The sequence below is a fragment of the Dermacentor silvarum genome, chromosome 10 (assembly GCF_013339745.2).
Source record: "Dermacentor silvarum isolate Dsil-2018 chromosome 10, BIME_Dsil_1.4, whole genome shotgun sequence".
NCBI classification, from domain to species: domain Eukaryota; kingdom Metazoa; phylum Arthropoda; class Arachnida; order Ixodida; family Ixodidae; genus Dermacentor; species Dermacentor silvarum.
This window is the reverse complement of record NC_051163.1, coordinates 56188995-56201565: the sequence shown is the minus strand read 5'-3', so window position 1 is coordinate 56201565 and position 12571 is coordinate 56188995. Positions and strand designations below refer to the sequence as shown.

At 46.3% G+C, this 12571-nt stretch overlaps 1 protein-coding gene across 1 annotated transcript in view; it reads right to left on the bottom strand.

Annotated features, from left to right (window-relative positions):
- LOC119431553 (lysosomal alpha-mannosidase) overlaps positions 1-12571 on the bottom strand; it is a 102536-nt gene that overhangs the window by 1583 nt on the left and 88382 nt on the right. Inside the window, exons 12-14 of the mRNA XM_037699033.2 lie at positions 7385-7621; positions 3693-3811; positions 428-532 (exon numbers count right to left, since the gene is read on the bottom strand). Coding sequence (XP_037554961.2) covers positions 428-532; positions 3693-3811; positions 7385-7621 — 461 coding nt within the window. The remainder of the gene's footprint in view (positions 1-427; positions 533-3692; positions 3812-7384; positions 7622-12571) is intronic.

The following is a 12571-nucleotide window of genomic DNA, read 5'->3' as shown; positions in this document are numbered from 1 at the left end:
TTTCTCTCTCTCTACTGTATATATATATATATATATATATATATATATATATATATATATATATATATCTTTATTTCTCTCCCTCTCTATTTCTCTTTATCTATCTTCCTCGCTCTCTTTCTCTCGCTCTCTCTCTCTCTTTCTTTTTTGTCCCTGGTTTTTTGCCAATGAGCTTGGACCCTTTCTGTTATGTTACACCAAATCGCCCACATCAAGCTCCTGCTGCTTCAGACTTTCTTCTACTATGACACTCCAAATGCAAACACATTCATATTTTCAGAGCGACTAGCTGTGCATTCTCTGAAATACGGAGCAACGTCGTCGCCTCTAACATTGCAGTGTGGACGAAGGGGCAAAGGGAGACACATCCGACTACAAGAGAGCCACGCTGGTGCCCGCGCAATCAAGGTGCCAGTGACGGACTCACACCCTGCGCATGTTCCTCCAGCCGTTGCCGTCGGTGTAGAACACATCGGTGTCCATATCGCTCTCATACCGCACGACCACGTCTTGTCCTACGAATGAGGCGTACCTGCGCGGAGGGGAGAGGAAAACACGTCATAAGCGATGATCGTTCCTTGAAACGTCACTATAGGTGGTAACATGTACTATAGACCAGTTCCGGCTGGCAAAGCATTCTGTAAAAACTACGATGTTCATTGAAAAGCTCTCGGAGAAGAGATGTAGAGGGCTCCAGCGGCGCTTTTATGTATAGGAAAGACGGAGCCAATAAAGGCGGAGCCAGTTGCGGTGTAGCGTGGGTAGTGCTCGTACCTAGGTCGAGATAATTTACCGTGCAGCAGTCGCTGCCTTCCTCTTCTCCACAAGAAAAAAAAAAATGATTTAACCCCCCCAGCCCCCTCCCATTCTGCTACAAAGGGTCCAAACGCTGTCGAAATCCATGAACTCGTTACGAACTGGTGTTAAAGCTTATGGTGGTGTCGCCAACCGCTTATCGTTATCGTGTCTTTAAAAAACCTAACAAGTCTCCCCTCACAGTCAGTGTGCCCGCTTTGCTATTCCACAAGCGTAAACTACCGATACTGTTTAACTTAGTATTCTTTAGCGTCGCTTAGAGGCCTTCGATATGCGAGATTCTGAAAGTGTACTTCTCCGCGCCATAAGATGACTCCCGTATTCAGAAATAGCCCATGCTTGACTTGATGGCGCCTGTTTTGAATGGCGCCTGTTGTGAACGCGCCGAAGGAAACGTAAAATACGCGAGGCGTCATTGAGAGCAAGTTAGACATATGCTTCAGATGCATTTCTGAATACGGGGGTTAGACAAGACGTTCGGACGTCGCCTTCAAACGTGGAAATATAGCAGAAGTGCACGAGCTGGTGCCACTATCATCATCCCTTCCTGATGACATTCTTGCCGTTTGCAAGACTATACTCTAGGCTAAACGGTGCCGTGAGCTTCAGGTCGGCAATCCTGGGTCGGGCAGCCTGATAGTGTGGAAAAGCCTGCTTTTAGAATTTCGCATATCTCATATCTATTTTGTTGCCAAGATACGTCTCAACGTTCAATCGCAACAAAGACACGGACGAAGAGGTATTGTACAGAGAAATGTTAAAATCATTTCATAGCGTTGTAAATCATTCATTGAAAACTTTATTTGCATTTCATTGGCAGAAAATAATCGATTGTTAAGAAAAAAGATTGCTGGGCCGAAGTTCTCTTTCCTCAATTTCTTTCCTAGGCCATGAAGGCAATGCGACGTTACGTATTTAAAATCAAATTTGTGCATTTAGGTTGTTCTGGCGCTGGAAAAGTGATCAAAATGTTGCTAACTTAATTCTTTGGTTCCTTTAGAACGCAAAATATAAATTCTTTCTATTGGTAAACAAATAACTATCCGCTTGCAAGCGCTGTAAAAATGAATGGCGTCACAGAGAGCTGACGCGGAAATGTCTAGGAGGAAACGTGACATTTCTTTCGTTTTCTCGTCCTCTCTGCCGCTTTTTGCTCACAGCAAAACTGACGCATTTTGTAACCTTCAAACTTGTGTATACTGTCAATCTAGCGTAGTCAAACATTAAAAAAATTGTTTAATGTTCAAATACTTTTTCGTGAACTCTATTCTACGAAATATAAAAAAATAACAAGATAAATCCATGCAGACAGAAACGCTAGCGGCGTTTCGGAAGTCTTGTATACCCTGTCTCCGGCACCCTCTGGTTTGCTCACTAGAGAGTTCTAGCGAACGTATTGCCCTTTACCGAATACCGGAGCCCTGAAGGTGCATGGTGGAAGGCACTTCTGGTGGAAGGCGCTTCTGGAAGCCTAACGGCATTTCGAGACTAATGGCGCAATGATATAAGTAATATTAACAAATTACTAATGAATAACAAGTAACGTAAGTAACGAGTTCACATTTCAACAGTATAAAGTAATATTATAATTGTATTGTATGAATATAACGCCTCTTGTAATTATTTTTTATGATATTTGTTCTGTGTATGAAGATGGGTGTATTGGTTTAATGATAAGTCCTGAAAAAAAAACAGGAAAAACTGTGAAAACAAAGAAACAACAACAGGAAAAACGAAAGAAAAAAAAAAGATTGTGTCGATATGTTATTAACGGGAAAGGCCCCGCGAGATAATATACATTATTGCACCGCACCTCATATATATGATCCTTCCACAATGATACTAATTATGGTCGAATGTCATTCCACGCTGTCCGCGTCCTCTTAAATATTTGAACACAACACAGGCGTGACCTGTCGTAGTACAGCGATCGAGGACGTCTATTAGAAATTGTTTGACTGCTGCACAGTTTCAAACAACCATGTGTCGAGGTTAATGGACGGCCCAAAGTGGTCGTTGGGCTATGTTCCGGAACGTTCACTTTACCAGCCGTAATTTGCGGGTTTTTCGGCCAGGTGCCGTCGTATCGTGCCGACAACCGGTCTTGCAAAAAAGTTCAACACGTGGTATTTTGGACATTAAAATTCAGTGGTACGTCTTTGCGCTTCTATGTTGGCTGTTCTCCAAGTTACGCGGTGAACAGTCAACATCCTCCTCTTGATATTCATTTAAGTATTAGCTCAAACGTTATTTCCTGTCTAATAACCTTTTGTTGAAGCCTTTAATTTCAATATGCTCCGTTTTCGTGACTAGTTACTATTCTTTATTCACAGTGTTGTATTCTGTTCTGGAATAGTTATTTCTCTATATTGCCATATATTACATTGCGTATGTTTATTTGTACTCAGTCTATTCTTTGCAGCTGGCTGCTTTGTGTATTTGCTCTTTTTTGTTGTAACTAATAGCCAAGTGTCGCGTTACTGTCTCTAACTTCAGGGCGCTTGTCGCTATACCAGCCGTGTCTCACTTACTGTATCTTCAACGACTATCAGAGAGAATTGAACATGAAAATTATATGGACCGAGAAACACCCCTACTAGAAATGTTAACGCGCGATCAGCAGGTAGCGCTCTAGAATCTGCGAATGTTTCGGTCGAGTATATAGTTAACTGCAGCACGACATGCGATTAAGGGCGTGAAATTGACAGGCATGTGTCGGCCCCGTCGTAAAATTCCCGCCTTAGCTTCCTTCAATATCATAGGTTTCAGCAAGGCCTGGCTGAGCCGAGATAATCGTGCAAATAAATGAGGATGGAATCGCATTCCACAAAGAAACGAAAATCGTAATTTTTTTTTTTCAGACGCGCATCGCTTACGCAGCGGGCGGAGGCCCAACTGTCCAGGTGAACTCGATGAAGTCCGAATCCCTGTGCAGAGTGACCGCTTGGGAAATGTAGTCGTTGAAGATTTGGTGAATTTCTTGAACCAAGGGGCCCTGCGGGAGGCACGAGGTTAAAGTAAAACAGAAGCGCAGTCACGTTGTTGATAGCGTCGATGGCGCTGCACATGCATTCTGGGGAGAGAAAAGACGTATTCCCATTTTATGTTCAACTGTTCGATGAGGCTTATCGCAATGCCCTCGCATCCGCGTGGCAACGTTTGAAACCTCAGCCATATGCCAGTGTTGGTGTTGATGGCTGCTACCTTGTGCGCGTGCAAGGTGTGTTTGTTTGCTATCTTTCTATAGATGCTCCTCCCCCGTCCACCAATTTGTAAGGTAGCAAACCGGATTTCGTGTTCTGGTCGATGTCTTTTCATTCACCTCTCTCTCTCTCTCTCTCTGTCGGTATAAATCACATATTTTCTCTCGATACACAGAGAGACTGTGAAGGCGCTTGGCGAACCAAGACGATGCATGGATCAAAGGGTATAGTGTTACCTTTAAATTAATTTAGTCATTTTTTATGACATTTTGAAAATGAGGGATCAGCAAAAAGCAATATAAAATGAAGTACGATGGAAGAAATGCGAGCTAAGGCTGTAAAAAAAGCTCTTCAGTTCTCAAAAAGTTTGCATAGGCCTGGGCGAACAGGAAATTAAAAAAAAAAAATACTCCCCAGTAGTAAGTTTGAATGAGTTAAATAAGATTATTTGTGCTGCTCTATTGTACCAAGAGTTAGTTGTTGCTTCTGTAGGCACGATCGCCGGGGATCTGGTAAAGTGGCGCTGTTTTAGACATCACATGTAAGCTGCATTGTGCACGCTTGATGAGCGCGAAAACGTCCATGTTCATATATAATATCTGTGAGCAAAACTTGCAAATATATATTCAACGTTCTTTTTTTTTTCTTGTCCGGCGTACGGCTGTCGTTTATAGTGGTAACCTTAGGCAATCTACTTGCATTGAAGTTTGTGGCGCTATAGTGCCAGGAGTCCAAGTTAAAGTGTTTTGTGCATCAGAATTGTTCGTCATTGGCTGATAGACTTCGACGACGCTATTTCCGCTTTTGCAATGGGCAGGTTCCAGTTGTTACAAACCACCATAGCTTACGAACTGCTTTGTGAACACTTGATCACGCAGGCCGCCTTCCATACTTTGCGCAACCAAGGCCAGTACAGCGAAGTAAGATATACGGGTCAGTTCGCCAATAAGAAGCGATAACTTGGAGGTAGGCTCTTCCACTGCTAGCTCGCCGCTATAGCTCGTACCATGCGTTACACTGTACGAATGGTAGGGCTGCCTGTGAATTAATTAGAGGAGCACAATGAGGGGCAACCCTTGGCAGGGATATCGTAATAATTTTATTGCAATTTTCTTCGTTCTGACTATGTGAGGGGTTCGAACCACACTGTATATATACCTACATTATCACCAGGACCAGCTGGTCGTGAGTTGCTGGTGATACTAGAGGAATAAAATTGACCGACAGGAATCCCTACATTAAACTGGCCCACTTTTACTTTTGACAGACAGAAGCGCAGAACAGCCTGGTTCCAAAACGCAAGCGCAAGCAATATTGTCTTCCCACGAGGACATTGGATACTCATATAAGGAGCATCTTTTAAACAGGTGATAAGTGCAGGATAATCCACTTAGGCGAGCTAGCTGCGCCACCTGGGATGAAGGGCGCGCAACCTATTGTGCCCTCTTTAAACCCGTCCTCCATACGTTAGTCATTTTAGAATATATTGTGACGGGCTTAACTGCACGATGTGCAAATCCATTCTCTATGTTCGAAAGAGCTTAGATTCTACCACGATTGGCAAGTGGCGCTTCACCGGCCGGAGCAATGGACGGCAGTATTTGCGAAGTCCCTGTAGGTCTACCTGCAGATAAACACATCGTCTTCCTGCTCAACGCTTGACTGTTCAGACTTTGCGACCTGTGCAAAGTGTGAACTTCTCTCTTCCTTCTCCTATTTCAATACCTTTCCTCAGTGTGCCGTAGCCTACGAAGCTCAGCCTGGTTAACCTAGGGAGCCTACATGCAACGCTGTGTTGCATGTTGGCTCCCTAGGTTAACGTACTTGCCTCTCTTTTATGACTTCTCTCCCTCTCTCACCCTCCTGCTCATTCTCACCTTCCTCCTAAACTATGAAGCCGATTCTCATCCCTGATTGGCTGACAAAAACCGTAGCTTTCACCAAACTATAGACGGAGCTTGTTTGGTGGAGTATAGCAAAATTCCTGCGAAGCTCCTTGTCGTCAGCTGAGCGCGCGAGAGAAAATTTAGCGACATGTGATGCATAGCTGCGAACTGTGCAGTGTGCACAGATTTGAAAGAGAGCGCTTGATCTGTGCTAAAGTAACGTACGTTTCTTGCAAGGATATACACGGGGTGTTATTTTAAATCATACAGAATTTTAAAAATGCCCGTGGCAGATAGCGTAATTTCAGTTCTTGAGCGAGATTACTCGACGCGGCAGACGTTACCCGCATGACAAAGCGAAATGCGTAATCGACTAATTAACAAAGTTCACTAATTGATATGCGCCGCGAAGCTTGTGGTACAAATGAACTATGCTTCCACTTAATTTTTAACAAACCGCCATTTTATGTCTGAGGCACTAAACTAAGTGGAACGCACATGTATTTCATCGCGCACTTTGGGAATGAAAATCTCGAAACTGGTGTCATCCTGAAAATTCATTCCAAGCCTTGCTAACTCACCGGCTGCAGTTAGTAAATTGTAATATGCCACATAAAGTAAATATTTAAAAAGTTATTTTGTGAACTTTTGTTAATTAGTCGATTATGCATTTCGATTTCTCATGGAAGTAACGTCCGCCTCCTTGAGTAAGCCATCTCAATGACTGGAATTACACTATCTGCTACAGGCGATTTTTATAACATCTTGTATAGTCACTAAGAAAAAATCACGCAGGAACTCCTCTGGGAGTTGTCTAAGTATGCGTGAGCATTGTCCCACTTGCTCATTTCCACGCAGCCCGGTGTCATTGTCAATGTTATGAAAGTTGATCAGACCAGTGTAAACCCTTATCATCCTACATCGGCCGTTATCAACCTCATCGAACATGATCTGACCCTTGTCAGCTCATATCGGTCCTTATCAACCTGGATGTCCAGCGAAGCTGTTGCGAAACCACTACTACATTAATTGGTTCGGATGCTTGTTTTGAGCTTGCTCTTTATTGAAACGTATGCTGTTCTGTATGTCGTATGGATTATTTAAATGAATGTATGCACTGTTCGCTTGACTTTGCGGAGCGCTTGTAGCCTCTGTCTTACGTGGGTATGAGCCATTACATTCGTCTTACGTGAGGGACAGAATTCTCGTTGGGTAGGCGTAGAAATGCTTACACATAAAAAAAACAACAACAACCGCATATGTTCTTACCTCACGTATTGTTGCCTGCAACATAGTTCTCGGTTGGAATATTTTAGCGCAATGTAATGAAGAAAATTACTGGCGTAGAACGCAAATCTTTCGTTCTCCTTCATGCCGACGCAGAGTGTACATCGAAGCAGAGGTACGTCGAATAAGAGTGTGCAGAGCGTACAACGAAGCAAAGATGGCCGCCGCGCGGCCATCTTTGGTATGACTAACCTTGACGACGCGGTAGGCGACGTGGTCACCCAAGGATTGCGCCTCACTGTGGGCGCTGAACACGTAGTGGCCAGGAGAGGGAACGCTGGAGTCTCCCCGGTTCTGGTCGTACGAGGCGAACGTCTGACGAAGCAGCACTGGCATGGAGGAGCGACTCGACCTTCCCCTTTTCGACAATGGGAGCACCAGTACACGGGACACCAGGCCGGACGCTGGGTCGAGCTCGATGCGGTACCTCTGCGAAGTTGACGGAGACAGGGAAGAGGGAGAGAGAAGGGAGGGAGGAAGGGAAGGGAGGTTAACCAGACTTCGTACATTTTCCTACCCTACACGGGGGGGAGGGGAGTGAAAGAAAGAGAGAGAGAGAAAAGACACGAGTCTTGGTCGCACTTTACGTGCACTAAGCTATAGCGGCAGCATGTCTACAGTCGGGCACTCAAATCAGTCGCCTGCAGGTACTGAAGAAGAGCTCGAATGGCTTTCTGAGACCGGGAAACTATATCAACGGGAGTAGTGGAGAGGTCGACTATAGACTGATCAAACCTGGCGCTTCTCACAAGGAATGGGAAGAGGAGGGAATAGCTATATGCACGATGGAGACTGATGATGAGGAAACAAGGAAGGGATGCGAAATGAAAAAAAAAATGTGCAGAAGTCATCGACAATGGTTGTCAATGTAAGCGAATTGAACGAACGAACGAACGAACGAACGAACGAACGAACGAACGAACGAACGAACGAACGAACGAACGGACGGACGGACGAACGAACGAACGAACCAAGTTCTCTAATACCTTGGGCCACTAGTTACGTTTTCATGGTAGTGATACCGTCTTCGTCGTCGCATTGTCGTCATTACAGCTTCTTCATCCGACTGGACGATAGCGGAGTATGTGGCATATAATAGCCAAAGCAACGAAAGCCTCATAATTATCTCTACGCGTGTTAAATAAACGTGACTTCAGGAACACGGTATTATCGCTACATTGCTCAAACGCTATTAGCATGACCGTCGACAGTCATCAGTTGAGTTCTGCGTAGTTTTTTGTTGTTTTTTTCGTTTTTCGCCTTCGCATCGCGTTGATAGCAAAGCCGAGATATTGGCGTTTTAGCACGCCAATATCTGGAAAAAACGCAACTGGCGCAAGCCATACAGAGATAGAAACGGTCAGATTGCGGATGCCTTGAAAGAACGGCAAACCCGTGCACTATGGCAGCCCGAAGCGACTCGGCGCCGTAGCCGAGTAGCTGTGGCGTTGCTCTGCTGAGCTTGAGGTTAGCGGCAGCCGCATTTCGACGGTGGTAAAAAAAAAAAGAAAGAAAAACGCTTGTGTATTTATATATAGATGCGAGTTAAGTCTTTGTTTTCCACGAAGATGTCTGTACGAAAGCACCTTTTTGACTCTTGTTTCCTCTAAATGAACAAGGGGAGACACATTGGAATGCGCCTAAAACTGTGTCCTAGTGATGTGTACAGTTCTCTTAAAGCTAGTTTTCCACCAATTCTAGGAGGCCTGTAATACATTTCCAACGGACGTATACTGTGAATTTCCGCTTGAAAACGTGTGGTTGAAGAATCCCAGGCTGTCAAAAGTCGGAGCGCTTCAGTATACGGCGTGCCTCGTGATCAGGGCCGGTATTTTGTAGCGATGCCTTTCCGGTAATAATGCCCTTTCGCGCTAATCATGCTTTGTCAGTGGTCAGAGCGATGATCCGCTCGCGTTATCAACGGGATCAGCCGGCCGTGAACGGTGGATGATAAGGCTAGTGTAGAATAAGTCCGTAAGGCATCGCTACAAATTCGCGGCCCTGATCATAGTTTTGGAACGTAACATCTCAGAACTTAATTTTTAGTCCGAAGGGAAACGGTGCGGCATGAGAAGGCGACGTTTTAGAGACAATTAGATGAAACGTGTTTACGACGAGCGCTCGTGAGTTGCAAGTCATGCTCGCGGCCAGTGCCCATCGCGAGCCCGAAGGCGGCCGCGGAAACTCGAAGATACCGTCGGCGGGTTGATATATCGATAAAACGTCGGGGAGAATGCTAGTACCATTGCTGTCTAAGAACTCAAACATTCCGAGTTGGGCAACTGCATACGCGGTACAACTTATCTTTCCCATTTGATTCGTCTTTTTTTTTACGTCCCCGGTCGCGTTGATCGCGGTGATAACGGCAGCGTGGCAGCGTGGCGGCGTGCGAGCCAGTGACGTAGAGCAATATTACGCGCAATGCGCAAAAAAAAAAAAAGTAATACCCGGGCGTATCGACGCATGCGCCAAACAGCTCAGCATCGTGGTCGTCCTGGTCAAGAACCGAACATCTGGGGGCTCGGGATGCCATGTTGTATTTTCTGTCGACCTTTTGTTGTATCACCGTGTTGGCTGAACTCTGCGTCGTAGCATACCGCCTGCTGTCCTACCTATACACCATGTGCTTACGCATCAACAATGGCAGTGTTTGACGGCATTACACGCTACGCGTGTCCCCACGTTATACCGACTCAGAAGAACTGGCTTCCAGCTCCGGGCTTCCAGAATGTGATGCACGCTTCGAGAGACTTAGCATGCGGCACTCTCACCGACACGGCAGTACTCAACGTGTTCTGGCTGCTGCCAGAGATGGCTCACTGCTCGACCTGCGCAAAAGCGGTTATACCGGGGACATTTCTCGTCTCAAGTTGGACCGTATTGGCAATTCGAGCTCCTGGAACATACGCGACGGCTCGGCGTGCATTTCAATCCTCGGATGCGCATACTGCACGTCACTGTATACGTAAACGACTTGCCGGTTAAGCGCGCGCAGCGTATAGTAGTCGTGCCTGCTCGTTTTTTGTTTGTTTGTGCGCGTTCCCACCTGTCGACGACGCCTGGCCTATAAACTGTTCACGAGGAACTATGGCCACGGCGATTAACCGAGGACCTGCGGAGCAACCCGTCATCGCTACGAGCTTCACGACGAGCTTCGTCAGCGCTCAGCAAGTAAGCTGCTATGTAGACCATAAGCTGGCGAGGGTGGCGCGGGCTTTAGAGAAATATGGTTTTGTTTCACTAATAAGCACTTCCAAGCACTCACTATGATTGTATAGCTGTACATTCCAAAGTTACGTAAGGTTAATTTTGGTGCTTAGTTCTGAGCCCGACGTTTAGTGCGGCCACATCGGGTCTTCTCCGTGACGGAATCGAAGAGAACGGCCCACGTGCCGGATGGCGGTGTATATAGGTTCAGGCTTAGCTTACACTAGGCAGGTTATAGCTGAGAGCCGTCATCTTTCGACTTAGTCAGGGACATTGACAAGGCTGCCCGGGCGCGGCAGTGCTATGGAAGGAAAGGTGGATTCGCGGAAGAAAACGGTGTCCGGAATGGCCTCGCCAGCTTTAGCTATTCCAGCGTTGGCCACCGGACGTCACCTTCGGTCTGCATCGGAGCGCCGCCATGCAGCCGCAAAAGTGGCCAATTTCGTTACAATTATTTATGCTGCTGTTCTTTGTTTATGGTCTTTACTTACTGTCCTCGATACCGTCCAGAGGATATGACGTTGAGCGACACTCGCACCGTGACCGACTGTGTTCTTTCGCTGGTGTGGTCTTGTTGGCAGATGGGACTACATTTTGAGCCTTGCTCTACTACTGGTAAATATCACGCACACACGACTCGCACTACGGCTATGTGGTGGATTGATTAACAAAAAAAAAAAAAAAACTTTTGTTGTCGTTTCACGATCCAAACGTCTGTTCTCGATCGCGGCCCACGAGAATTAAGGATATCCAGCGCGCTTCTCGTTTCTATTCTCCCAAGGTTCCAGAAGAGATGGCCTTGAGCGCGACTTGTAACGTGGCCGACCAGGTTAGCTCGATTGCTTTCCCTCGCCGATGGCGTCCTGCTGGCAGATGGGACTTCGCTTGGAGCCCTGCTCTACTAGTAGTGTCACAAACAGTGCTCAACGATTGAAACTCAATACTCAGAGCGCGTGGTTGCCTGCGCTTGTTGCGCCATCGGTGAACTCCTGGGAAAGCGGGATTACGCATTATGATGTACGGTGAGGGCAATAGGTGTTCGCGACGCGCGGTAACTGCATCCGGTCGACAGTTGTTCGCATGACCTCCGACATTCCGCGCGCTGGCAAGTTTCGCTAAGTCCGTTCTCTGCCACGCGCTCCCGAGCAAAAATAATTTAATCTGGCGTGCACGCCCGGATGCTCCGACATGGCGCTCTTAGCCGAATGATCCGATTAACTCAAGCAGGCTAGGCGACTATTTGTCACCGATCCGTTTCATAGAGGATGACAATAAATCACCATAAAATAATCTATCTGGCACTTCACATCACAACGGGTGCATCGCCTTTTTTCACGTGTTGCGGACGATTTTGACAGGATATACCCAAAGCAGTTTTTCCTGCCTCGCGCAATCCGTCTCTGGGACGCTCCTCCGGATAACAACGCTTCGCAATACAATTCTTCTGAATTTCTCAGTTGACTGGTCGATGACGACATTCGCGGTCTGCGAACTTGTAGCTTATCGCAGATGGCGGAGTTGAATTATTGTTCGCCAACGAATGCATGATAACTGTATATGACGACGACGGAATGACAGCGATGGCATGACAACGGTGTGGAGACAATGGGATGACGATGACTGTATGACGTCAATTGTGACGTCACACTTGCTGGTGACGACGGCATGACGAGAGCTGGAGTGACGACTGTGTTATAAAAACGCATAACATATCATGCATGATGCATGATAGCGACAGTATGACGACGACCCAATGACGATGACCTGACGATGGAAGCAAAACACGATTGATTACCCACAGCATAATTATGATAGAATGACGAAGGATAATGTCGATTGAGTGACGAAGATGGTACGACGACGACGACAATGGGATCACGTTAGTGAAGTGATCACGATGGTAAAAAAGTTGCAGTTTCGCTTGAAAGGCGAAGAATCGATTGCGATAGCAAATTAGTGGACAGCTATACGAAGTTGAGTAGTTTTCTCAGGCGAATAAACTGGTAAACCTACCCATACTAACTAAATTAACAAGCATCTAGCTGTCACGCGCGCACAAGCAAGCATGAACACATCTCACTCGATGACTGCGGAAACTCGTGGCCAAAACGCTGGAGTGAGGAAGCGCGGCGGCTGCAGCGAGTGAATTGACCTTCGTGCTGCCTCTCGCAT